At 40.2% G+C, this 27,622-nt stretch overlaps 3 protein-coding genes across 22 annotated transcripts in view; 2 read left to right on the top strand and 1 right to left on the bottom strand.

Annotated features, from left to right (window-relative positions):
- Nucleotides 1-535: 535 nt before the first annotated feature.
- Nucleotides 536-1,323, bottom strand: LOC122347957 (zinc finger protein 596-like). Its single transcript, XM_043243190.1, has 2 exons — nucleotides 1,086-1,323; nucleotides 536-930 (listed from the first exon to the last, which is right to left on the bottom strand). The coding sequence occupies exons 1-2, from the start codon at nucleotides 1,321-1,323 to the stop codon at nucleotides 536-538; spliced, it is 633 nt and encodes a 210-aa protein (XP_043099125.1).
- A 2,146-nt stretch (nucleotides 1,324-3,469) lies between these two features.
- On the top strand, nucleotides 3,470-12,821 carry puf60b (poly-U binding splicing factor b). Of its 3 annotated transcripts, XM_043244466.1 has the most exons (12): nucleotides 3,470-3,575; nucleotides 4,601-4,683; nucleotides 4,881-4,976; nucleotides 5,463-5,552; nucleotides 6,491-6,541; nucleotides 7,751-7,912; nucleotides 8,959-9,051; nucleotides 9,927-10,140; nucleotides 10,438-10,628; nucleotides 10,832-10,949; nucleotides 11,585-11,847; nucleotides 12,099-12,821. In XM_043244466.1, exons 3-12 carry the CDS (start codon nucleotides 4,896-4,898, stop codon nucleotides 12,396-12,398), a joined length of 1,563 nt encoding a protein of 520 aa, XP_043100401.1. In that variant the 5' UTR covers nucleotides 3,470-3,575; nucleotides 4,601-4,683; nucleotides 4,881-4,895; the 3' UTR covers nucleotides 12,399-12,821. The 3 variants fall into 3 exon arrangements, with proteins under 3 accessions (XP_043100401.1, XP_043100402.1, XP_043100400.1); XM_043244467.1 differs by lacking the exon at nucleotides 6,491-6,541; XM_043244465.1 differs by lacking the exons at nucleotides 3,470-3,575; nucleotides 4,601-4,683 and having other exon boundaries at nucleotides 4,864-4,976.
- Nucleotides 12,822-14,066: 1,245 nt separating this feature from the next.
- scrib (scribble planar cell polarity protein) overlaps nucleotides 14,067-27,622 on the top strand; it is a 60,667-nt gene continuing 47,111 nt past the window's right edge. For 12 of the 18 annotated variants that reach the window (XM_043245322.1, XM_043245328.1, XM_043245331.1 and 9 more), the window contains exon 1: nucleotides 14,067-15,195. In XM_043245322.1, the coding sequence (XP_043101257.1) occupies nucleotides 15,037-15,195 (159 nt within the window). In that variant the 5' untranslated portion in view covers nucleotides 14,067-15,036. The remainder of the gene's footprint in view (nucleotides 15,196-27,622) is intronic. The other 6 variants (XM_043245334.1, XM_043245335.1, XM_043245337.1 and 3 more) reach the window with 2 other exon arrangements.

The raw sequence follows: 27,622 nt of genomic DNA on the forward strand, positions 1-27,622 counted from the left end.
CCAACTGAGTCTGGTTTCTCCCAAGGTTTTTTTTTTTCACCATTCTGTATGCATGGGGTTTTGTTTCTTGCCACTGTCGCTCTGGCTTACTTGGTTGGGGACACTTAACTTCTAGTGATTTAATGTTGAATTGATTACAGAGACCGTCTCTGCATTTAATAAGAAATTGGTCACTCTCCTCATTATACATCCCTGTCACTGTACTCTTCTACCTTATACTGTACAGTGCTTTGATGCAACCTGTGTTGTTAAAAGCGCTATATATAAATGAAAAATGATTGATTGATTGATTGATTGATACATGATGCAAGAATGTATGTGAATATACAAGACACAAACAAGAATTAAAATCATCAGTAATATGCATATTACCCAATAAGGTCTTACAGCCAAGAGGGTAGTAATGGAGTACACAGTACTGTGAACAGCATGTTAAAACCTATACTGTATAATACAAATTTTAAGAGAAGAATTTCTTTATTTATGGTGCACTCTCTTGTGTGTAAGCAGGCTTCTCTTGTCTTTGAAGGTCTTCCTACAGTGGCCTCTCTCCTGCGTGAGTGTGCTCGAGCACTCTGAGCTGGGACGTGTGTTTGAAGCCCATGCCGCAGACGGAGCAGGGATAAGGCTTCTCTCCCGTATGGACTCTCAAATGCATTCTGAGCTCTCGGAAGCTCTTCCCACACTCGGAGGAAAGATTAGGCCGCGCTTCACTGTGAGTGTTCACGTGCATTTTCAGGTCAAATGACCGCGGGAAGCCCTCTCCACATTCAGTGCAGGAGTGCGGTCTCTCCTCCGAGTGTCCACGCCGATGACTCCTCAGCAAATACAAATGTGCAAAGGCCTTTCCGCACTCGGTACAGCGATGGTGCTTCTTGCCTTTGTGGCGCTGCTGGTGCTGTTTAAGTTGACAGAGCGCTGAAAGCTTCGCTGCACACGCCACAGGGAAACACTTTCTCTTCTGATTGAGGGGGCTGGTGCTCTTTTAGTGCTCTGGGTGAATGTCTTGTCGCATGTGGTGTATCGATAAGGTTTTTCTTCTGAAATTGGCATGTCCCTTGAAGTGCTTCTCGCAGACAGAGCACATGGAAGGCCTCTCTTCTGAACGGACATGTCTGTGAACTTTAACTCTTTGCACTCGTGGGGTTTTTTCACCAGCGTGGGTTCGAAGGTGAACTCGTAACGCTCCGGATGTAGTAAAGACCTTCCGGCACTGCGGGCACAGGTATGGCTTTTCTCCCGTGTGAAACCTTTGGTGAATTCGAAGATCCATAAGTTGCTGGAAACGCTTGTTGCACTCTGGGCAGTGATGGCGTTTATCATTTCTGTGAAGTCTGCGTTGATTAGAAAAGGACCCTGATTGAGCAAAGCTCTTTCCGCATTCAAAGCAGTGGTAGGGTTTTTCTCCTGAGTGAACTCGCAGGTGTGCTTTTAGTTCAGAGGACGTAACGAACGTCTTGCTGCATTCAGGACAAGCATGAGGCCTCTCTCCTGAATGAACTAGTTTATGTCTTTTGAAGTGAACTGACGTTTTGAAGCTTTGCCCGCATTTATAGCAATAGTGATTTGATTTTTTGGAGCAAGCTCCTGTTTTCGTGCTCCTTTGACTTTCACCGGTTTCTAAAAAGAAAAAAAGCAAAGACAACGGACGTTAGGAATGTAGCAACTGTACAGCATTTTTACAGCAAGTGATTTTAAAATAGAATTGCACTTGACAACAAATCGCTTAAAATAAAGCAGCCCACTGCATTTTAAAATACACAAGCATTAAGCATCACAAGCATAAGATCGGTTAAAAAGAAAGTTAGCTATTTCATAATTGAGTAATTACTACTTCTAAAATTGTATTTCTAGTGTTTCTAAATATGTATGTACATGTATAAATAAATGTGTATATGTACATGTTTCTGTATATGTACAAATACTGTATGTTTATACTTGTATAAGTACATATATGTATGTGCGTATTTATAAGGTTATATATTTTAATTTCTCTGATTTATTTTTTTTATTTATCCTTTCTGAGTTTTGATCAGCTGGCATACATAGGAGAGGGTGGTTTGTTATGTAAAATATAAAACCTTTAAATTAAATTACATTACTGTGTGTCCAATGAAACAATGTAACTTTGTTTTAATCTTTCATATGATAATACGGATCCTAAAGCAAAACCAGTTGAGAACCACTGAACTAAGTTTGTTTATTTATCTATCGCTATCAATATACAGAATAGATCAAAAGTCAGTGATTTTTTTCATGCTGTCATGTAACACCTGCGCTGTGCTTAACTTACTAAGCTGATCCACTGCACAGATTTTTTTGTGGCTAGTTGGGAAACCAAACTAAACGTGATCTAAATCATCAAGGTGTCAGTATGTGAGAACAGATTTTTTGTTTGCAGTGTTACCTTTTTGGGGACCCCAGGCTCCTCCCCTATCTCTGAGAGCAGCTCAAAGCCGCAAAACACTCTGAAAAGCATCAGTTTCTAAAAGTAAGCTTACATTTTACTAGCAGTGCATTTATTGGCTCAGAAAGCAGTGAGGACCTATCACTGGTGAAGCTGTTAGTACAGTAGCATGACATTCACTGTGTAGTTGACTACTAACTACACATTAAAACCAAAAGTGAACACACAAGTACACAGAAGTCGAGTTGTCATCTTAATCCTGAAGGTGTAATTGTTTTATTATTTACTTCCTACTTCTGCGTTATAGTTTGTTACCGTTGACCTTTCCTGTTAAGGTAACGATGCGACTGAGATGCAGGACGTTTCAGCCAGGATTCCACTTAAAAAGTATTTTTTTTTGTAATTAAATAAATGTTTTATACAAACAGTTAAATGCTGGTATTTTCTATCCGTCCAATGCAACACGACGGTGTCTTGTATTGTCACTTCTGGACCTCAACATTTACATATGCAAAACTTGTAGCTCCTGTTCTTGCTCATATTTACTCGAGTAGCTGTGTGCACATATCTATGTAACGTTACCAGCGTTACCTCAGTCTAGCTAAATTTACGTTACAAAAACGGTACCAAATATTTTATCTTATAGTAATCCAGAAAAAATGTCTCAAAACCAAAAGGGTGACCAGAACACACTTGATTGAGCGATGTCTCTAAAATCGTTTCCCTGTCTCAACCTGGTGGAGGCAGTACACTTAAATAAGAAAGCGGGATGTTCTTGCACCAGAGAAGAAGATGCGTCTTTGAAATCCTCTGTGATTCTTACAAAACTGGAAAGGCAGTTGAAGTTACTCCTGCTGGCTTGAGATATAAGGCCTGCAGGGGGCGTGTCATGACTCAAATATTAGTCTTTCTGGAACCAAACTAACATTTTCCAAACAAATAAATTAAAATATTTCATAAGTAAAAACGTGTTGCAATGGTGATAAGCTTAAACAACGCGTTCATAAAAACGTATGAAGTGTTCGTTAGTTAACGGCCGTTGTGGATCACGTGATCTGCGTGGGCCAGTGGAAGGCAGGCGCGAGCCGCTCCAGGTTTCGTTTTGTTTCTGTGTTCCTGCAGAGTCCTCAATGTGGATCACTACATGGCGGTAACGCGGAACACTGCGGTAATGATGATTACCTAACACGTTTACTTCAGTATAGAAATGTTTTTTTTAATTTATCCCTGCTTATAATTAACTCTGGGTGAATTTAGTCGAAATAGACCTCTCGCTGTTTCTGTTTATCTCGAGTCGTGCATACACGAGGCCTGTATGAAAGCTCGCTAGCTGCTGTTCATTGCTAACCAGGCTAGCACATTGCTCTCCTTTTCAGTCGTGAATTTTTTTTCTGGGTTATTGGGGATTTACCGTCTATTACGAAACGGCTACACATCGTTTGAGACGAATATAGATAGCAAGGCCCTGAATCCTGCGCCTCTATCTTAAATTAGTGCGTTTAACAGCTGTAATTCAGCTAGCATGTTTGCTGATGTAATGTACCAGAGCAAGCGCGCCACTGCCGCGTCTTTAACCTCTTTGTTGGTACGTACGTTTAGCTATCTGGGGGTGCAAAAAGCCTCCATTCACTTTAACGACGAGTTTATGTTTATGCTAAGCCGAGAAAGGCAGAAAAGCCAAAACGCAAATGGAGGTACCTATGAATTGTCCAGTTGTGCGGTGTTTCTTGAACGTTTTTGAAGTTAAACACCTTTTTCGGTGTGAATACTGTGGGTTTGTGAAACGGGTCTTTGTTTCATTCTGAGTGGACCAGTTTGCACCTTGCAGAGAAAATAGTCTTGTGAATTAGATTGAACGCGAATAGCGATAGTGTGCAGTAATTTAGCACCATGCTGCTGTCAGGAAAGACAATGTAGGCAGGATAATAACTAGCAGTTGCTTAAAGACATAGCATACCTAGAATCTTATCATTATTTTATTTATTAAATGCTTTTATAAATGTATATGATTGGCTTTCTCCTGGAAAACACAAAAGGGGGATGAATTGGGTAAATGTAATTGGGGACTGAGGCTGTTAATAGGCCTTACCCTTTTGTCTTACACGGAAGAAAGTCAATCAGTTATCCAGCTTCTTCTTATTGCACTTTGACAATGATTTTTAATCATGCTGTGTGCATTTCCATGAACCACAGATCATTGTAAAATTGTGAGTGCTTTGCCAGCAAGTCTCTACGACTTCACAATCCTGGTTGGCGTAATACGGTTCGCCTCATAGGTAAGCTGCGTTTAAATTACAATACATTTGCTGAACATATTTATATATTTCTGTCTGTACCTATTTCGGGCACACTATAGAGTAAGTTTATAAATTCAGATGTGCGAATGGATGCTGAGTAGATGAAAAACCTGTTCTGGAAATACTTGAATATGTGTTGTTTTTTTCGTTCCATGTCCGTTGTGTTACTTTCTCAGTGAGGCAAAGGTCTGATGATGGAGAATGGACAAGGCACAGGTGCAAAGCTTGTATTACCGCCTCTTACTCCGGAGCAACAGGAGGCGCTACAGAAGGTAATAAGAGATCTTTATTGTTTTGCACTGTATCTTTGTTCGAGACGTGAGAAGGGAGGGAATGGGATAGTACAGGTCACCGGCTGAACTCCGACCTGCGTCACCTGCTCCAGTGTGTCAAGAGAGACTGTGCTACTGCTGTGCAACAGCTCCATCTTAAAATAGATTCCTAATTAGTCAATGCCACAGGATGCTTCTCCACAAGTCCGATTGGAGCATTTTTTTATTTTGTAGGCTTGTGTGCATGAATGTTTTTTTTTTTTTTTTTTTTTTTGTAGACTCACTTTTTAATCAAACTTGATCAGCAGCTGTCTCTGATAGACTGTTATGTGGGGAGTTATATCAAAACCACGATTATGATAAATTTAAAGCTAAAAACTGACAGTCTAATATGCACTGAGATATGTAGCACATGAGAGTTGGGTGAATATTGCCCTTTTATTGATATAAATTAAATGACCTGTCCTTTTTTTCCTTTTTTTTTAGGCTAAGAAGTATGCCATGGAACAGAGCATCAAGAGTGTTTTAGTGAAACAGACCATCGCCCACCAGCAGCAGCAGCTCACAAACTTACAGGTGAGCTTATGTTGTAATCTGATTATGCAGATTGATTTAAATGTTAAATATAAATGTTGTCGTCTTATTTGAGAGAATTGAAACATTTGATTGTCAAACCAATAGTGTAACTGAAACCATTAGCGTCACCTCCTGGTGCAGGATTTATAATGCTGAATTGACTGAAGCAAGTCTGCAAAAAAAGGAAGTAATCTTTCAGACTTGCATATTATTCCTCTTAACATTAACATTATACATTAGGGATTCATGAAAATCCAGGAAAATTGTAAATGAACAGTTTGTATAAACAATGTGATATCTGTAAAGGCAAATCCTTGCGTAGTCTTTAATTTTATTTTTACACTTTTTTTTCAAATGTTTTTACACTTGGGTGTCTGTTTAATTTCTTTCGCACATCACAAGTCTTGTGAATGCTTTCTTTATTTTGTCAGATTAGCTGCAAGATTAGACTGAAACTCTCCACTGGAATAACTCCTCGTGCATTTGTTTGCCCTCCCTCTCTGCCAGTTTGGTTGAGGTCTGCAGCGTGTTTCTGTTTGATCAAAATCAAACAAAATCTAGAAATTGGACCCAGTATGTACTGCTCTACCCAAGCAGACATTATAATGACTGAGGAGTCTACAGCAGTTATCCAAAGGAAACATGCACACCCTATGCTCAGTTTATTTCTTGACTTTGGGAACAGATGGAAAATCTGATCAGCCTACTCATTGCCTTTGTCGAACGTATTGCCTATTAGTATCTCTGTTGCTTTAATTGTCAAATGTTTCAGGTCTTCAGTCAAATTCAGTGGTGTTTTAACGAGGTGGGCAGAGTTTAAAGTTGAATTCGGAGGCATTGACCGGTCAGAGAGACTGTCTGGAATACTATGTCTGTCTGCAAAGGATAAAGAGATATCTAACCTTTTTCAGCACTTTTCCATCTTTACTGTGTTTCAGATGGCAGCAGTGACAATGGGCTTTGGAGATCCTCTCTCATCTTTACAATCGGTCAATAGATTAACTATTATTTACCTTCTGTACGCGTTTTGGCATAATGACTGTTAGCCTTCTTTACCCGGCATTGGCCTGATACACTAGACATTTGCAGCAGCATATTTAAAAAGCAGACATGGCTTTGTTGTGAATGGAATGTTTGTTTTTGGTCACCCATTTCATTAAGCAGGTTGCAAGATGACACGACATGAACTACCTCCATGATCTGACTGTACTGTTTCAATGTTAATGAATGCCATGGGAGCAGTTTTAAATCACAGGAACAGGAAAGACGAATTGTAATACGATATAATATCGCACATGACATTTCTTCATTTACTTACAGTCCATTCCATATTTGCCATTCTGAATCACTGCATGGCCACCCGTGTGTGCGCCTTCATGTCACTGCTCATTGATCAAAGTTTATTTTTCTATCTGAAGCTCCATTTGTCTTAAGAAGTCTTGTGGGAATTGTGTGTTGTGAATGGTGTGGATGCTCCATTTCTCCTTTGTGAATATGCTGTGGCGTATAAATGTCACCTTTGTCTGCTGTGAAAGAGGGCTAGCGGTCACTACGACAATCCAAATTGAATCTGCCTAAACTTTGAGCCTTGTGTGTAATCGTATACTTTCGTCATGTGGCTGACATGCAATCCAAAACTTGAATTACATATATAATGATTAAACAATGATAAATGTGTTGTTTGGTTGGACTAAAAGTGTAAAACGGATAGATTTGTGCTGATTCTCCCTCAACAGTGATCTGATATGTAAGTCCAAAAGCTCACCTCATGAAAAGAGAACTGATTTCACCTCCGCTCATTATCCAGGGTATTTAGGGGTTACTTCCACATGTTAAGTATTTAGGCTATCAGTATTCTCGGACAGAATTTAGGTCAGTTAAAAATCTACATGTTTTAGTCTGCAAGCACTCACACTAATTTAGGAACGTGCAAGCAGCACTCTCGAAATGGTAAGAAGGGGCTGTGCCACATGTTCCTAATTCACGTTGCTGTGCTTGTCGTTAATGGTAAGTGATGCAAGTAATGAGTAAGCATAGAGGACCAAATGAAGTGGGAACTAGTACTAAAACAAGCTTAAAAAAAGTTTAATCCCTTTCTATATTTGATTTCATTGTCTTTGGTGCTTTGTTTTTCCACGTCTTTTATTGTTCGGTAGCTAAAACTCTCTATTGTTGTCTCTTCCTTTCATGACCACTAGGTGGCAGCACAGAGGCAGCGAGCTCTGGCCATCATGTGCCGTGTGTATGTGGGCTCCATTTATTACGAGCTGGGGGAAGATACCATCCGACAAGCCTTCGCCCCCTTTGGTCCCATTAAGAGCATTGATATGTCTTGGGACTCTGTTACCATGAAACACAAGGTATGCTATGACCCTTGTCTGAGTGAAGGGGGAAGAGGGGAGTCAGACAACTTCAGTTTGAGACTGTTTAATTTTGCCCACAACGTTAAAAACTCAAGTAAATGCACAGCTATTTGCATCAAAAGCACATGAGGCTTATTCTGTAACATTTCGATAAGCCTTTTGACAGGTTGTTTCAAGGAGCTGTAAAAACTCATGCACTCAAGTGAATGAATTGCATTTGTGCCGAACTGTTATTACAATAACAAACGCTCAGTAAATGTACGCAATCTCACGGTCTAAAGCATCTGTCATAGCATGTTTTTGTGAGTAATTAAGCAGTCTCGAGATTAATTGAATAGACACTAACACATCATTGATGTACTGTAGTCTTTATAGTCAACACAATATAGATTTTAAGATTAAGAAATTACCCAGTTTTCTCATCAGTTAAAATTAACATTGACCTCTATGATGTGCAACACAAAATCCACAAAATGGGATTTTATGACACTTTGAAATACGTTTATAATCATTTATTAAACAAGGCTGTACTTCTCCATTTTTTTGTCTGGAAGCAAAAACATGCAGGTTTTGTGTCTTTTACAGCAACAACAAACAAAACCTCTGTTTGTTTTTGAGTATTATCTCTTTTGCGCTCATATGACATTGCAGGTCTTAGACGTCTTAAAGCTTATTCTTTTTAATGTTTAAACTTTAAAAGCCTTTAAACTTCTGGTCTATGTTTGTTTTTTGAGAGCACAAGTACAATTTGTAGATAAGGTAAAAAAGCGGAATAGGGTCCTTTTATAAATAATACATTTGCAACCAGAAGTGATTGTTTTTGTTGTACATTTGTTTAATAAATAATTTGAACTAGGCTTTATTTTAAAATTGAATTTTTTTTATTATTTTTTTTTTTAAATTCCAAATATAACACCTATCTGATATGATTGGTTCTGATTATGCTAATATTTGCTTAAGGAACAATTCTTTTCTTATTTGTTCTTAATGGATGATATCTCGTAGGAAGTATGTAAACCTTGTACATATCAAAAACTCTCTCAGGATTTGCCTTTGTGGAGTATGAGGTTCCTGAAGCAGCTCAACTGGCCTTGGAGCAGATGAACTCCGTTATGCTGGGTGGAAGGAACATTAAGGTGGGCTTCAAACAGGACAATAAGTCTTAAACTTTTTTTTTAACAGCTTTCCGACAGTGAGTCCTTTTTCTATGTTGTTGCTTTTGTGCATGACTCAGAGAACCTATAAACAGATTATATGTAGCTCTGCCAGTACCTGTGCTGTGTGTGTGTTACTTGCGTAAATGCTCTTGTTTTTATGTGCATATCTTTCCTCTAACCTGAAAGTGAGTGTATGCAATGCCATGCCATGCTTCCACACTGTCAAACTGTTTGTTTTCGGAGCTCCATTTCTCTAGGAGCTGCAAAGGGAGCGTTTGTTTGATACGGGCTCTTCTCTGTCCGGGATGAGCTGATGATGGGCTGCGCCTGGCTGGTGTTTGCTTGGCCGCCCCAACTGCAGCACAGATACCACAAACTCAAAAAAAACAGTTTTGTTTTCTTTGGGGGTTTTTGTTTTGTTTTTGACACACACATTACATTCATGAATCAACTTATTTTGCGCCTTTTAACACGTCCGTACTCTCACAGTTGCAAGAGACCATATGTAGGCAAGAAATTAGCTAATGTTAAAGTGCTATCCTCAGTTGTTTTTTTTTCTTTATTTATTTTGTCAAGTTTTTAAAGTATGTTCTGAGACCCAAGAATCTCAAATATCTATATGTATGCGTACTGTATAGCTAGTTTGAATAAAAGGTCTTTTGAAAACTTTTTTTGATGAAAGGCTAAGCTACATTTTTTTTTCTCTCTCTTCACTGTACTTGAGTCTTTTTTTCAGACTGGTACAGGTTATTTTATTTTTTTATTTCTCAACCACTTTTGCATTGACATACGCAAGCACACACTCATTCATACACTTTCACTTAGTGGCCCCTGTGCTGGTATGTGTACTGTAGGTGGGGCGGCCAAGTAACATTGGACAGGCGCAGCCCATCATCGACCAACTGGCAGAGGAGGCACGTGCCTACAACCGAATTTATGTAGCCTGTATCCACCCTGATCTATCTGACGACGACATTAAGAGCGTCTTTGAGGCCTTCGGAAAGATTAAAAGTTGTATGCTGGCACGAGAACCCACCACGGGGAAGCACAAGGGCTACGGATTCATTGGTGAGCCGCCTAGAAAGCACTGTAAACCCTATGTGGAGAATGACTCACCGCAGTACGCTGTACTTTTGTGCAACTGACAATTCATTTCAAGTGTAATGTTTATGAGGTGTCTTTCCAGATACAGATATTTTAAGCGAAGTTGTGCCATGCTTTATACTTATAGACATGACCAGTTGAAGTATGCCAGAATTATGCAATAATCAGATGTTTAGACTTGATTTCTAAAGCTTACTGAAATGCGAGGTATGAAAACTAGTCTAGATTGAGGAACCGCTTTCTCCATTTCACCATGGGTAGAATATGAAAAGCCTCAGTCAGCGCTGGATGCCGTCTCATCTATGAACCTGTTTGACCTTGGAGGTCAGTACCTAAGAGTGGGGAAGGCCGTTACTCCTCCCATGCCTCTGTTGACCCCTACAACCCCTGGAGGTCTGCCTCCTGCTGCAGCTGTGGCGGCTGCTGCTGCGACTGCAAAGATTACTGCCCAGGTGAGAATTAAACCTAAGGTCAGGCTGAACACTAGTTTACTATTGAAGGAAAAAGGTATATCTGAGATTTGGTGGATCTGAGAAGCTGTTGTTGATGTGCTGATTGAAATTACAGCAGTTTTATGCATATGTTGTCAAATGTCACATTGATGTGGCGATTATCATTTAACATTTGTTTTGGCTTTATTTTAATGCTGTTGCAGGAGGCTGTTGCTGGAGCGACAGTGCTGGGTTCTCTCGCTTCACCAGCACACATTCTCAGTCAGCAAATGGGACTTCCACAGGCTGTGCTGGCTGCCCAGGCTCCTGGCATCATTACAGGTCTGCAAAAATCAATGGACATCTTTGAAGATCAATGCAGTTTGAATTGAAATCCTAACCCCCCTAAAGGCCTGTGCACATCAGGATGATTGTTCAGTGTGAATAACATTTTTACTTTGAACAGAATCTGTTCAGAACAACATAAACATCCTTATGCCATCAGTGTTTCTTACAGAGAGGGGTTCTTTAATCTCTTTTTAATGTCGTGAAATATCGTGTGTATTGTAAAACTGCCAACCTGTAAGATTTAAACTTCTTTGATCACTGCTGTTAAACAAAACCACAACTTTGTAGTGTGTAAAACTCCATGGCGTATACAAAAACCTGAACAGCTGATAGAAAATATTTTTTATGAGTGTGTCAGAAACTGGAAGTTGTGCCTGGCTTTATTTCTGTTTTTCTAAATGTGCCATCTACTGTCGAAGTGTGAATTTCTTTTCATTTTAACCACATGCCAAAATTGGATGAAATTTTCTTACTGAGCATTTGTGTTAGTGTAGAATGCTACCATTACAGCATCTTACACAACAGACTTTAACAATCATGAAAAACCAGCAGATTGAAGCTATAACAAAATAAGTAGTTGATAGAAGTCTTCTGTGAATCATTCGTGTCTCTTCTGTAATCCATGATAGGTGTGACGCCTGCTCGCCCCACTCTCCCTGTAGTCCCCCAGGTCGGTTTGGTCAACCCAGTGCTAGCATCCCCACCAATCACAACATCTGCATCCGTGGGAACACCAACATCTACAGCACAAACACATACAGAAGTGAAGAGAGAGGAAGACAACAGACGGACTGAAGATCAGAGCGCACCAGTCGGAAATGGACAGGACCGTGAACTGGAGCAGCTAAGCGTCAGTGCAAGTGGAGGAAAACAACCAGTCACGCAGTCAAAGGTCAGAGACACAAGTGTAAATCGGTTAAAGTTCTAGGAGTAGATTAAGAACAATAATAAAAAATGACTTAGTTTCATGCAATATATAGTTCACCCGAAAAACAGAAATTAGTTTGTTTTTGATCGCCCACACGTTGTCCTAAACTCGTCAGAATTCAATGTTTGTTAATAGCCATTGTCTTCTATAAGTGTCTTCCAGGTTTGGAATATCAGTTTACCCACTTTTTTGTACCTCTCTTTGCCCGTATGCAGTCAACAGTTATGGTGCTACGCAACATGGTGGGCCCAGAGGACATTGACGATGACTTGGAGGGTGAAGTGATGGAGGAATGTGGGAAGTACGGTGCCGTTAATCGGGTTATCATTTACCAGGAGCGACAGGGTGATGAGGACGATGCTGAGATAATAGTGAAGATCTTTGTGGAGTTCTCTGATGCTGATGAAATGAACAAGGCCATCCAGGCTCTCAACAACCGCTGGTTTGCAGGTCGCAAGGTTGTTGCCGAGTTGTATGATCAAGAGCGTTTTAATAACAGTGACCTCTCCGCGTAAGACTGTCCTGAAATGGCCACTGGCCCTGTCTCTTGGCACTCAAACTCACTCAGCTTTCATCACTGCTGCTTGAGATCTGGGCCTCTTTGAAACTTGTAATTATTTTTTTATTGATGTTGATAGTAATAATATTATTGGAAAAATCCCAATGGTGGGATTTAGCTTAGGACAAAAAAACATGCTCCTCATACATTTACTTTGTGTCACTTACTGTGAAAGACTTGCATTTTTTTTAACAGTCATTATTATTTGCAGGGTTTTGTTTTCTAATTTTGAAGAGAAAAAAAATGCAATTTTCCCCATTCCCACCCCACTTTTTTACAAATGGCAACTTTTTCTCCACTGACTTTGTTCAGACCCTAAACATTGTGTTGGTGACATTGGTTCTGCCTTTACCAAAACAATAAATTTCTCTAATATGCAGTGTTGTCCCAGTCTTTAATATGCATGGTTGGGTGAGGGCCCCTTACCTGATGACACACACACACACACACACACACACACACACAAACCATGACATAATTGCTAATGATTTTGTATCAGGTAATGTCTGGAGTTTAGCATTCACTGCAAAAAAATAAAAATAAATAATATGAATTTGTCTATAAAGCTTTGATTTATTTTTTAATTAAATATACATATAGTATTCTCAATTCTATATGCAGTGGTCTCAAACTCAATTCTGCTAGCTGCCAACAGCCCCAAATCACACCCGCTAGAAAGTTTCTAATGATCCTGAAGACTGTGTTCGGCGCTGCAGTGACCGATCGGTGTTTGACGGCTAATGGTAACATATACTCTTTATGATCAATCTCTCCAGACTTCATTGTCATACACTGATCAGTCACTGCAGCGCTGCTTTCAAACAAACACCTCTTTATTAGCTGGATCGGGTGTGTTTAGGTTTGGAGCTAAAGTACCAGCGGCTTTTAAACCTGTCCTGGGCACACCCCATACCTGTAAATTTTGCATGTCTCCTTTATGAGATGCACCCAGGAGAGATCTTGCAGTCTCTACTAACAAGCTGTTGAGTGTTAGATGAGGGAGACATATAAAATGTGCTGGTCAGGGGTGTCTTCAGGACAGGAAAACCACAGATTTAGAGTACCACCTATCAAATTATGAGTATGAGCCTTCTGACCAAGGGTTCAAACAAGTGTGGATTTTGCCAGCATATTTCTAGTCTAATGTTGCTTCCTTATAAAATATTAAAATAATAGTTTGGTGTCCAGTGTCGATATTTCTCATTCCTGGCAGGTTTATCCCAAACAGTGCAAGTTTAGATCCTTACACTTCAGAGTTCCTCTGCTCTAGCATGTTTAAAGTACTTGAGTACGTACATTCTTTATATCTATCCTAATATTCAAGTCAAAAAGTTTGATAACCATACACTCACAGAGAAAGTGAGAGAATGTTCTAAGGCTTTTCAACATGTTTCCTATAGAACATTAAAGACAAGAGATTCAGCTCTATCCGACAGTCTTAGTCTTTATTTGTAGACAAAAATAAACGAAATATTTTTTCGTGATGATAAAAAAAGAAGTACAGGTTTCTTTCCGCGCGGTGGCGCACGTGCACCAGGCAGACCGCGGCGCTCCGCTCCTCCTCCAGACTCCTAGAGGTCGCCCTCCGGAGGAGTGAGAGCAACGCCGTGCGCCGCGGAGCTGCGTGCGAGAGGCGCTCAGAGAGACTCACAACAGTGAGGCGGAGCTGGGAATGGATCAGCTCCTGAAGCCTTACTTAACCCAGAACCTCCACACGCTCGCCTGCGAGAGCAGGAAATCCCGCGGCAGATAAAGCCAGGCGGGGCGTCTCGTGGCCAACCACGTATATGAGGAGCGCAGAGAGGTTTGTGACGGATCGGTCCGGACTCGATATCGGGACGGGCAGCAGAGGAGCACAAAGCCGGTGGAGTGTCTCCGGAGCGCCGGAGATCAGCCCAGCCCCCCACGTACATACACGCACGGAACCGGCCTGCTGCTTCTAGCCTGTTGCTGCCGCGTATGGGACATCTCACACCGCAAGTCTCGCGTATCTCCGCGACACACGCGCCTGTAGGTAGTTCTGAGTTGTTTTGTCTTTGTTTGGAGGCTGGCCGGTGCGTTTTGTAGCGGTTGGCGGACTGTAGCGCTCTGCAGCTGGCTAATCGGCTAGCCGTAGCATCGCGTCGTGTGTAAACGTTACAGCAGCCTCTCGGGCGCGATGTAGTTTGATTGTTAGACCTAATTTTGTTATTGCGAGACAAAACATGTTTGATAAAGGGGCGCGTGACACGGACCGACGAGTTTGGCGTATCTGAGCTCCTCTGTGTGTTAGCACGGAGTCAGTCAGTCACTCCGCGCGGATCTCGTGGAAGTCAGCGAGGAGCCGTTCGTGCCGCGAAACTGAACACAGCTCGTAAAATGTATGTTTTGTCGACTTGCGTTGAACCGAGCTGTGAATGCGCTGAGTGACTCGGCTCGTGCACGATTCTCTGGATGTCCCCCGCCATCGCTGGAGTTAGTGGACATTTGCGGGAGAGCAGTTCGAGCGGGAGCTTTTATTTGACCGGTTTGGGTGGATAAAGTCCGAGGCGGCGGTTCCAGCCTGCATCCCGTCGTTTGAGTCCCCGATGCGGAGGGGCTGAGTGCTCCGGGACATGCTGAAGTGTATCCCGCTGTGGCGGTGTAACCGTCACGTTGAGTCCGTGGATAAGCGGCACTGCTCGCTCACTGCGGTGCCCGACGAGATCTACCGCTACAACCGCAGTCTGGAGGAGCTGCTCCTGGACGCCAACCAGCTGAGAGAGCTGCCCAAGGTAAGACACCGCTGGGTCCCGTCGCTTTACTCTCATGTGCACGTCTCTCTGTTTGCCAGCCTCAATTGTAAATTACGCGTAGTCCTGTTTTGACACATGATTGTGGGTAACCCGTCGCTCTTGTTTCAAGGTTTCCCACACGGTCGTACAAAACTTGAATTATCAGGGAAATTCGAGAGGTCGACGTATGCTTGGTTTTTCAAACGTTTCAATGGATGCATGTTCTCTTGGTGTGTTAGTGTTGGTGCAGTCTTTATAAGGGCAAGACACCACAGGTTACAGCTTACATTTTTCATCAAATTATTTCGCCGTACTTGCCCTGATGATTCATTATAGAGCATTAAAACCATTGTTTTGCATTACAAGTTTTCTGAAATGTTGTGTTCAGATATTCAAAGGAGGCGTTATCTAATCAAACATTCAATGATTTGCAACGCCATATGCAAAGTTCTTGTTTAATTCTGCTGACAGATTAGTCTACAAAGGGGATCACTTGTCTGCAGCCAGAAATAAAATAAAATGTTATAGAAATGGCATATAAAAAAGAATTTAGAAAAAAAAAACATTGTGTGTGTGTGCTACTAAAAAGAGGTAATGTCGAGAAACCGCTGTTGAAGTTTGTCTTGTATTTGAAAATCGTTGGTTGCGTAAAGTGCATTAAAATAATGTTTGCTTTGCATGCTTTCATTAATCTGATAGAAGCCATGTTATGAATTCAAAATGACTGTAAATCTATGTAAAGTTTTGTAAATCATTCTGAGCTATAGGTTAAAATAAGCACCGTCTATAGCATGTATTTGTGGATTATTTAATGTCTTGTTTACAGATTTCATGCGCTACCCTACACTTCAATAGTTTCTTATGGAGATATGGCAAAATAGCTGTTGTCTAATGTTGACAGTCTGTCCTCCTTTGGGGGTACTTTACTGTGTTACACATCTGTCTCACTAACCACACTAAAAGCTGTTTGCTTTGTCCTTTTAATTTGGATTTCCTCTGTTTGGTTAGTGTGTGTGTGTGTGTGTGTGTGTGTGTGTGTGTGAGAGGGAGAGAGATCCTGCTGAATTGGCTGTGAATCCAGACTAGTAGTCTCTAATACAATTAAACACAATTTGATATATATATATTAATTATATAAAAAAAATTATCATTATTATTAACTTGAGCATTTGCCTGCACACACAGGAGTCACGAGAGATTCTTGATGGCTTGCCAGAGCTAGTATTCCCTAAAGTACACTGATACCAAAATAAGCAAACATGCTTGATTCAACATTTGAACTACTGTAAGCCTCGGGCGGCCACCACCCAGTCATTTGAAATGCTCTTCCATAGACTTTATAATGCCAGGGCTGTTGGCATAGCCTCATTGGCAGAAGACTCGATCTGTGTTAGCAGTGCTAACTGGCTAACAGGGATCCGACTGAACGACACAGGATCCTCAGACCGTGATGTGAAATAGCTGATCCGAGCAGACAGGTCAGACCCTGAGCTTGGGGGTCTGTGTATGTGTGTATACTGTGTGCAGACAGCTGGCATATGGTTTCCTCTCAGCCCCGTGGCAGAGAGAGGGTGAAAGAGAAATGAAAACTCAGCTCAGACTTGTAAAGGAAAAAGAGGTCTCATACAGATTTAGGGAGTGTTGGTGATGTCTTATATATCTCTGATATTGATACTTCCATTTAGCAAGGATGCATTAAGGCTGCTGAAATTCAGCATGAGTAAATATGTGGTTTTTACATTGTAGTATTTTAACAGTATTAGTGTTTTTATTGTATTTCTTGATCAATGCAGTTTGGGTGTGTTTGTTGTTGTTTTTTTCCCCATTTACTTTCAGGTTTTATAGTAGTGGCTGTTACACATTTACTGTAACACTTAGATGAAAGGTCTCAGCAGGCCTGAGCCTGTGCTTTTGAGAAGGCCATATGGTGACTCCGTGTGTCGCTGCACCGCCATGTGCTTGGAGATGGGCTTTAAGCTGCTTACAGCTCCTTCTCCCCCAGACTCACTCTGGACGCTCCGCTGCACTCGTTCCTGTTTGTGATACCCTTTCAGTATAACATCAGAAGTCTTTCCCGTTTTTCTTAACGACTGCTTCTCAGCATGGATAATGTCCACATCCTTGGCTCCGTGTACTTGGTCATAGTGCAGGATTTGGGATTAGCACTGTGCCATGACTCATGGTAATGCTTCTCAGGCCGTGACCCTTTGCAATTGGGTGTGAGCCAATGTCAAGTATTTCAATGTGTTGGGCTGAGGCTGTCTGTGGAAGATATTTCTGTAAAAACGTCAGCTTCGTGTGTGTGGCCTGGCACAGTTCTTTTAAGCTGAACAGATGGAGGTTTAGGGTCTTCACCTGAACGGCTTATGTTCACTTTAACGCTTGGATATGTATAGTTCTCAAAAGCACCTTTTATAGCAAGCCCAGGAATAGAAACGTTTGAGAGTTTAATGCAGGGCACAAAGGAGAAGTAAGTGTGGGAAATTAACTCTCAGATAAACCGATAAGCAGCAAATGACTTGGGATCAAGTATTCTGTCAATTCATATTTTAATATGAGCACCTGGCTGGTTCACAAAGTGCCTTAAGCTTTTTCCAGGAGTTGTTTACATGGGAAAATGTGTTGCAAAACAATCCGGGAACGAAGCTTATGTACTGCCGCTGATAAAAAGTTCGAAAGCCATCAGCATTCGAGGAATTCCCCATCACGCCCTCCGAAAACCTCAACGTGAAGCTTCCTCCGTGTTTAGTCATTATGCAATCCCTAATCCTCACTGTTTCAGTCCTATTGTGTGACAGTCGAGCACCCCCCCGTCACAGTAAATTCCTCACTTCGGAGATGTTGAGCGCTAACTGGATTAACCCAAAATGCCCTCGTCCACATTCACGAAGCACAGAAATGGCATTAGCTGTAGTTTAATCATTAACAAGTGTATCACACACGCATACGTCTGCGGTTTAGGAGCTTCCTGGGGAAGCTTTGAGAAACGTGAAGTCTGTACGTTTTCCCTGAAGGGTTTGGGAGGGAGAAACGCTTCTTGGCTTTGACAGTTGTGGAAGATCTTGTGACTGGTTACATAGTAGGCTCTTTCAGCTAATCTGACGTCTCCCACCCAGCTGCACATATTAAATGTCCGGGCTTATTATCGCAGCTCTGTCGGCATTGTCCTCCTTTATCTGCCATTACTCGTATGACGACTGGGAAGAAAGAGGAGGAAATGTTTATTATGCAGCTGGAGTTTCGAATGGGTAAAATACTAGTAGTGTGTTGTCATTAGATTTTTAGGTCAAGGTTTGTAGCTTTCCTCTGTTTTATCGGCCTCCAATACGCCTCTTTCATAAGATGTTGTAAGCCCATTTAGTGCAACATGCAGTCAATCAGCTATCACTAAAAGGAAACTGGAACCGTAAGAAGTAAGCGAAACGAGGAAATCAAATAACATATTTTACCTATTGCCTGTAATAGCTGTGCTTAATTGCTTTGAACCAGAAAGTGGTTTTTCCAGCTCAAGTATGTGCCTGAGTTTCAAGGAGTTGTTTTTAATAGAGGTTTGTAACACAATGGCCCTCTGAAAACCTGAGCGGGTGTGTGCGCGTTTTGGGCAGATTTGTGCTGTTGTCTGCAGAACAGGTTTAATCTATGTGCGGCTCCTCCCTGCCCTGCTCTATGCATGTAATGTTCATTCATAGGTGCCTGTCCAGCAGGTGTTCCTCTCTTACCTGCTGTGAACTACATGTTTGTGCATTGTAAGGGTGTGAAATGATACCTCACATTATAGCCTGATGCACCTCTCTACTTATTTTAAAATCTTCAAACGTTTTTCTTTATGAATCCATCACTTGTTCACAAAGTTAGTCATTTGTCACCAGAGTTTGCGCTTGAGTCCTAGGTCATCCACTTTAACGCCACTCTCTCGTGAACGCATGTACTGTACGACAATCAGCAGAAGCTAGACTTAATGGTATATAAAGTTTTAATTATGGATATTTTTTTTACACAAACATTTAAGTCATGCCCATTGTCTTTTATTTGTCTCTGGCAAGGTAAATGTGTCTTTGTGATGTCCAGAATTTGTGCATAAGTCCCACCTCTAAATTAGCATAGCAGCAGTCACAAGACCTGTTTTAGCATTCACTGCAAATCTGTCTTCTTGATGGGATGTACAGTGTGAGCGTTTCACTCATTTGCAAGTGAAAATTACTCTGCAAATGTGAAATTATCTGGCACAAGTGTGTCATTGGTCACCTGATCAAATCAAAATCTTCATAAAAAAAAAAACTCCCTTAACCTTGTACACTCTTACCTGTGATTTAGATTAGATTAATTTTCAGTTTACACTCAAGATGTTCTTGCATTCTGCCTGCTTTTTTTTGCTGCATATTGCCCATGCTCCTAAGAGTTTTGTGCTATGTATAGTGATACTGAAATCAGGTCAGTTTTGAGTGCAATTTGAGGTTTGTTTCGTACTTTTAAATTTCCTTCTTTTAGTCAAAACAATTGTATTGTTCCGACTGATGCCTTGTCTAAAATACTATTTGTGTTAGATTATTCAAACTAAACAAAGTAGGCCATCTGATCATAATATATTTTTTTTCCTATACGTTTCTTTAGTAGTTAATGGCTGATTTTGCCATTACTGTACCCCAGCCCAGAATCCCTCCTTTGTTTGACTGCCCTGGGCCCGATTACAGTTTTCATTCAGCTGTAAAAACATGTTTAACCCCTTGTCCCCTTCCTCCCTCTGCTGCACGAGCCGTATCGTCCCACTAAGCCCGTCCCTCGAGGGTCTCTTAAGTGGAGTGGCTGTCTGCAGCTGTCCTGCTCCAAGCGTACAGTCAGTGCTCGCTGGATGGATGAGATCTGCAGAGAAGTGAAATCAACCACCTCCTGTATGCCGTCCAGGCTTGTGTTTATACTGGAGTGTGCAGTCTTCCATGAAACACAGCAGCTTGAGGGTGATGCTGGTGTTTTCTTAAGTCAACAGAGTATTGTGGGATTTTTTTCGTTTGGTTTTGTTTGTTTTTTAAGCTTTTAAACACATTTTCTAGTTTCTTGGCTTCACAGTAATGCTTCAACAAGCGCAGTTTTACATGTTGCAGTCTTGCTGTGCTGTAATTGCAGCAGGTAGGGTGTTAAAATAATCTTTCATTACTCACTAATTTGCTTAATTGGCTTATGAGGCCACACTGTAAGCCCTTCACTCTTATTTGGCCTGCTTACTTCATACCACATGCAGCAAAACCATTTAAGATATCTGTTAGCCAACAGGATTACAAGACCATCTTGAGAACAGCAAGTAGTGATTTTAATAGCAAACTCATCTTATGGCCTGCCATCCATAGCTTTGTAATTCTCAGTGCACTTCAGAATGGTACTCCTGACTTTTTGCTAGATATTTAAAAATTCATAATGTTGTTCATAATTTTATATGATTTTGAAAGAGTCTTATGCTCACAAAGGCTGTATGTATTTGCTAAAAAAAACTAAAACTATTTAATATTTAAAAATGTATTTTCATCATGTTTTTTATTATTATTGTAGAAATTGTTAGCAGCCATTATTCCAGTGTTACGTGATCCCTCAGAAATAATTCTGATACATTCATACAGCATTCTGTAGTAAACATGACTCTTTTCTGCCCCCTTTGCCTGTTCAACTTTAATTATTAGCTGTATTTACTGTGTAAATGTTTCCAATTTCAAATAACTCGCACAATGCCAACATGCATGAATTGCACCTCAGATTGAAATGTGATATTTGGACATTAGTTTGAAACACACGGCACATGTGTTTATTGGTCATTTATCAGCTAATACAGAAATTATGTAGTTGTTGAGGAGTATTTTGCCTTTTCAGAATGATATTGGGAATTATAAAATGAGGGGTTAATGATTTAGTGATTTTTAGGAACTTTCTAATAGATTATATCGAGACCCTGTCTATCCCTAATCTGATCGTTTTAGAAAACCACAAAATTGCACGAACAAAGACATCCATTTGAGGGGATATCACTTTGTTTTGAGCAAATCTGAGAGTGGGTTGGTAGTTTAACATCAGGACTTCTGCCAGAGCTTGTTTAATCTGGTCATTGTCTTCACTTTCTGCTTTTGTCTTGTGAACCAGCACATGAGATGTTAGAAAGGTGAGGGCTTCCCCCTACGGCCCACAGAAGTGGGCCAGCAGTCCACATAAATCACTGCTGCCATTGTGTGTGCTGCAGTAAATCTACCCTCATCCCCCATCCCTCTCCACCCTCTCGTGCTGCTCAGACTGCAGAGGACTTGGAGATCACACTGGGCTGGGCCTCTTTCACACAGTCTGTTCTCCTGCCCACTTCAGGATCCTGCTTAACTTTAGCACCACAGTATAATGATTAGGATAAGGATCTTTAGTTTTAAGCATTAAAAGTTACAGAAATGTTTGCATTCTGTAGTCATTTTAAAGAACATGATTTTTAATTTTATATATATGAAAAAGTTAAAGCATTACTGAAATGCATTACATTGGTTTCACCCAATCCCATGTTAATCTTAAGTACCTATAGAGTAGCATTGCATCCTTCATATCTTCAAAGAGCCTACAGTTTGGGAAGCTGAACAAGGTTTTCTTCCTCTCGCAACCAAAAACACTTCTTAGGAGACGTTCTTCTTGAGAAAGGCCTCTGAAATAGTATTAGAATTGTAAAAAATATTGGCAATAGTGCATTAAAAATCTTATAACAAGTAGGAACAATATAAAAAGCGAATTAAAAAGTGAATAAATGATCTACTAACTCCTAGCTTAACGGCCTGCAGTGCAAATGCACTTATACTTGTAAAGATTAATATTAATAAAAACATGATCATTCAGCAGTATTGGTCATTCTCAGTCGTAGATGAAATGCCGTATAACATATCATAGAGTGGCAGCAGGTGCACTCATGCATGTGTAAAATTTAATCCTGTTGAAGAGGGAAATTGTGGTTAAGGGCAGGAATAGGACTGGGGTGTTTTAACACGTTGGCACCGAGATCTTGCAGTGCCTGCCAGTTCTTCCAAAAACAATGAAGACTCTCTCTTCTCCTGTCATCTTCTCACACCCTCACAGTCACTTGTTTTGTGAGATTATGCTCTTGAATTGGCCTGGACTGCAGACTGAGAAGCCTCTACTTAAACCGGCCTGAAATGTGTTACCCTGCTTCCTTTTGTCTGAGCCGGGGAGCAGCTGGCTCACACATCCTGTCCCCGCCCCTCTCGGGGAGTTTGATTCCGGAGGAGGATTAACGCTGAGAGCCCCTCACCCTCTCTGAGACTCACTCTTTATCGTCTGCATTTCTGTCTAAGCTGTTGATTGCAGAAAATGTGTAGACTCGGTGGCATTGTAAACTTCTATCAGATCAGCATGTACATCTGTTGTCATGTCCCTTTAATCTCCCACGCTTGCACCAGAAACGTGAGCCAGTCACCTGTCTCTCTGGGTAAACATGGGCGGCACCAGTCGTCATCCAGTGCAGGGTAGCGTCAGTGTTTAGTACAGGTCACTTGACTCAATCTCCGCTTCCCTGTATTCACCTCCGAGCAGGAAACACCCCCTATAATCATTTACAGCCTCTTAACCTAATGTTTAACTGTTCTGCTTGCATTATTCAGCCGTATAAACACATACGCTCTGCAACAGATCTCTATGGCTGCTGTTCAGTTTTCAGTTTCTTCAGTTATTTGAAAAATATTTATTTTAATTTGCCCCTTCATTTCATATTTTGTTATAGATTTGCGTAGTGGTTTTTGGGGCCAAATATAAAAAAAACCCCTGCTATTTTAATTTATTTTCTATCCTAATAGAGTAAAAATATTTATTTTATTGTCTTTTTTTCTTAAGATTATTCTAAGGGCAAAAAAAAAAAAAACGAAACGGAGAAAAGAATGAGAAAAGAGAATTTATTGCAAATAACCTCTTAAAATTAGGATAACCTCCAACATCTTTCACGTTCCCTAAAGTGAGATATTTAATGACTTTGTTGTTTCAAATGTTAATCATTACAACATAACAGTAGCTACATATAATACATTTATATTATTAGGGACGTGCATGAGTTTTCTGAAGTAACACCAGTGGTTGATATTGTAAACAAAGATCGTTCCTAATTAAGCAATCGAGTTTTTGCTGAATACAGAAACAACTAGGCCTATATAACACTTTTTTTTTTTTTTTTTTTTTTTTTTGCGCACTTACTTCTGGAGGAGGCACCACCAAGAAAACTGCCTTTTTGAGATGTTGACATTTTTATCACCATTGAAATATTATCCATCATACTATCAGTTAATACTAAAGCCTGTCCAAGAGAGGGAAAAAAAAAATCTCAAGAATATATTTTAGCAGTATATCACAAAGGTACTGCACATAGGAACATTTTTATGAACTTATTTTTTTACTTATTTTTTTAAGATGTTAAGACGAATCTAGCTCCTGGTCACACTCTTTGGCCAGTTTTTTTAGTGCATATTTAATTTCTGCAGTTTTTAATTTACTTGCAGTTGTGAGTCTTGATACCTGGGCCGTCTAGGCGCTTGAACGGGTCACAGTTACTGTACATTCACCACCAAGCACATCCTCATGATTACTGTTTACTTGTCACAATATAAACGTTTCCATGAGTCTGACCCTTCTCCTCTATCTGCCTCAGCACCTGTCGTGTAAATCTCTCTCAGTGTGTGGAGCTCATTGTCCATGTATTCTGTGGGACAGAGTAAACACACAGACTCCAGTACAGATGGCCCAGTCTGGCTGATCTCCTCCAGATACTGGGATAGGTGTTACTGTCGTCTGAACTCTAATACAGACCTTTTATTGCAGTGAGCTATTAATAAAGCAAGGGTTGGGCAGGTTTGTCCTATATGCCTTGTCTTAGTTTGTAAATGGTCATAAAGCATGTTTGAGAGCGATTTGGACGCGGCGTGCTGCTGATACTATGTCTTAGTGGTCTTTTCTCTCTACAGTTTGCTTGTTCTTGTTGGTGACTCACGCGAAACACACAGAAGCTGTATAGCAAATCCCCACGGACTCACGTTTCCATGGCCACAGGATGCAAGGCGAGCCCACGTGGAGAACACACTGCCGTTGCTACGTGGACATGTAGCATCTCCCACTCCTACGTGTTATCTTTGTTGGAAGTTAGATGCATTTGACTGTAAATATCAACTTGGTTTGAACAGCAGTGGCAGAGGACAGGGTGTGTGGTACCTTATTCACCCCGCTCTTGAGATGACAAACAGAAAACTTTTGTATAGTAAAAATTTGTCAAGTTTGTCACGTGAAAATACTTTTTTGACTGCAGTGAAAAGCAAAGTTACAAAGGTCTCGCAGTCGAGACCCGAAAGGATGTTCATCAGCTATGCACTTTCATATTTTGTTTAATCTCATTGGTGGTCAAGCACTGTGACTGATAACGACTGTTGCGGCTTTGAAGGTTGATATGACCTGAACACTAGTCCAGCTCCAGAGAAAGAGCTTTTAAAATGGCACCTAAATAAATGATGACTCTTAGCTGGCAGTGTTGGTCAACTGCTGTGACGCTCATTGAGTTGAGGTCATTTCAGATGTGTGTCTTCATGCATTTTGAAAATTATATCAGTGTTTTGCTGTTATCTATTACTTGAATGTAATCTTTAAAAACACCACTAATGGTTTTATCTAACACAGGACCCTTCAGAATGACCAAATGATTGATTGGCTACTGTCATTTAACAGATGGTTGTGGGAGGAATGACAAATTGTAGGGCTGGATTGAAGGATCTTCAGCTGTGACTGAACCTGCAACTTTGTGTAGTTTCAGTTTCTTAACTAACTGAACATTTAACAGTACATAACGTGTGCATGTAGCTTTTGCCTGGAGATTGAGTTTAGCCTGAAGCTGAGAAATCTGTATTTAGGGCTACTTTTTGGGTCTAGCTGAGCTTTGAAAATGCATTTCTCTTATTTCTCGCCAGTTAGGAATGCCTCCAGTTTCTGCTTAGCAACTGGGCATATTTCTTCTCTTTTTATATCCAGCTCCTCCGAGGAACCTAATACAATCCAAGTTAAGACTGAATTCAGCAATGCCATTGCCGTCTAGATTGTTTGGAATATAATGGACATTTGTTTAAATTGTAGACAGGAGTGTCTTCACGTCACAGGAGGTTTTAGTCGTGCATCTCTCAGGGGTCCAGACTGAACCTCAGAGACAGACGCATTACACAGACCTCATCATAACATATGCTGTAAACTCTAATGCATTGGTCTCTAACACAATTTCAGAAGCTCTGCACAGTTTAGCTCCTACTTTAATCAAACACACCTGATCCAGCTAATCAAGCTCTTCAAGATTACTAGAAACACCCAAGCAGATTTGATTTTGGAGCTAAAATCTGCAGAGCTGTTTGGGACAACTGCTCTAAAGTCTTATCACACCCCAAGCAAATATTCTTTCTGAACAAAAGTTTAAATCGAAACTGCATTGCTGTGTATCTTTTTATACTGAGACCACACTTTGTCCAGTAGTGGAGCATATTTGAAGCTCAAAAAACTGACCAGTACGGGTTTTTTTCCCTTTCTGTTTTGGTGTGCGATTTGTTGGCAGACCTTTTTTTTTTTTTTTATTATATATTTTTTTTTCCCTCCCTCTCTCTCTCTTTCATGAATGTTGATCCAATCAGGAAATCAAGTTCATTGTAGTTTAACCAAGCATTGACCACCTTTACCAGCCTCCTGCTTGAATCAAAAGTTTCTTTCATGTATCATGACTTAACTAATATGGTACCAGTTTAATGGGCTCGAAAGAAGGACTGTTTTCTGCGTGCTTGTTCATGCGTGTTTCTGCCCGTTTTGTCAGCGTAAGACTCCTTCGGTGCCTTGACATGCACCGTGCCCAAAACAGACCAAAAAAAGGCTCTTTGTTTACCACAGGGTGTGTGTGAGAGTGAGTGAGTGAGGGCTCGGGCGCTGCTGATTTGTTGACGTGCGTGTTTGTCTTGTTGATTCCTCTGTTTTGAGAGTGCTGTGTTGGACAGGAAGTGGGAATAATGGAGAGAGCTGAGGAATGTAGTGTTTTTGTTTTGCAGAGCCTCTCTAACCATCACACTGCTGCAGAGAGCAGAGTAACCTTCGCCAGCTCAAACACATCTCTCACTCGCTCTCTTTCTCTTTAACAACATGGCCCAATCAGATTCTACAAGCTCTTCTGTGTAAACCAGAGCTTTTGCATTAACCAGACTAGAGAGAGGTCGTTTGATCGATTTGGTGGCGTTTTCTACTGGTAGCCCTGCCTAATGTCCAAAATTCTGCTGGGGAAAGACAAATTGCTTAGTCCTGGGAACTTGCATTGTGTCTGGTTTGGGCATGGTGTCTCACAGATGTAGAATCTGTCATCATGTTTTGTGTAAAAGATTTGGCTCACATTTGTAGAGTGGGTTGATGATAAGTGTTAATAAACAGCCTTAAATGCCTTAAATGTTTGGCGTGCAGTTGATTTGACTCTTAAATCTTGCTAAAAAAGGGATAGTTCACGAAAATGTTTATTCACCACCAAACTTGTATGACTTTCTTCTGTGGAATTTAAAAGCAGGTGGTGGTTGACTTCCATTGACTCACATACACAGACATTTTGGACAATTTTGACTATATAGGCAATATGGACTAGTGTCGATGTATAAAGACAAAAGTTGCAAAACTACCCTTTAAACATGAATCCTGTGTGTGTGTGAGAGAATAAACGTCTGTGGGCACATGACGCTCAGAGCGATTTCAGCCTCTGCTACCATGAACATGACCTGTAAAACTGCTCCAAGAGTCACTTCGTGAGCATTTTAACATTTTCCTTTGAAAACAACTATGATTACATCATATACAAACAGAAATAAAATATTGGTTTAACTTAAAGAAATACTACTTAATTACTTATATTAAAATATATTAAAATTTTATATATATATATATATATATATATATATATATATATATATATATATATATATATATATATATATATATATATATATATATATATATATATATATATATATATATATATATATATATATATATATATATATAGATATATATATAGATATATAGATATATAGATATATATAGATAGATAGATAGATAGAGATATATATATAGATAGAGATATATAGATAGATAGAGATATATAGATAGATAGAGATATATAGATATATATATAGATAGATATAGATAGATATAGATAGATATAGATAGATATAGATATAGAGATATATAGATAGATATAGATATAGAGATATATAGATAGATATAGAGATATAGAGATATAAGATATAGAGATATATAGATATAGAGATATAGAGATATATAGATATAGAGATATAGAGATATATAGATAGATATAGATATAGAGATATATAGATAGATAGATAGATAGATAGATAGAGATATA

Source organism: Puntigrus tetrazona, chromosome 7, assembly GCF_018831695.1.
Source record: "Puntigrus tetrazona isolate hp1 chromosome 7, ASM1883169v1, whole genome shotgun sequence".
Classification (NCBI taxonomy): Eukaryota; Metazoa; Chordata; class Actinopteri; order Cypriniformes; family Cyprinidae; genus Puntigrus; species Puntigrus tetrazona.

Excerpts from the sequence above, each read along its gene's own strand:
- LOC122347957 (XM_043243190.1), bottom strand. The coding sequence starts at position 1,323 with ATGATAAACGCCATCACTGCCCAGAGTGCAACAAGCGTTTCCAGCAAC. Across the intron at positions 931-1,085 it reads TCAGAAGAGAGGCCTTCCAT|CGAAGCTTTCAGCGCTCTGT; the intron begins GTGCTCTGTCTG and ends TGGCGTGTGCAG.
- puf60b (XM_043244466.1), top strand. The coding sequence starts at position 4,896 with ATGATGGAGAATGGACAAGGCACAGGTGCAAAGCTTGTATTACCGCCT. Across the intron at positions 10,141-10,437 it reads CAAGGGCTACGGATTCATTG|AATATGAAAAGCCTCAGTCA; the intron begins GTGAGCCGCCTA and ends CACCATGGGTAG. Across the intron at positions 11,848-12,098 it reads AACCAGTCACGCAGTCAAAG|TCAACAGTTATGGTGCTACG; the intron begins GTCAGAGACACA and ends GCCCGTATGCAG.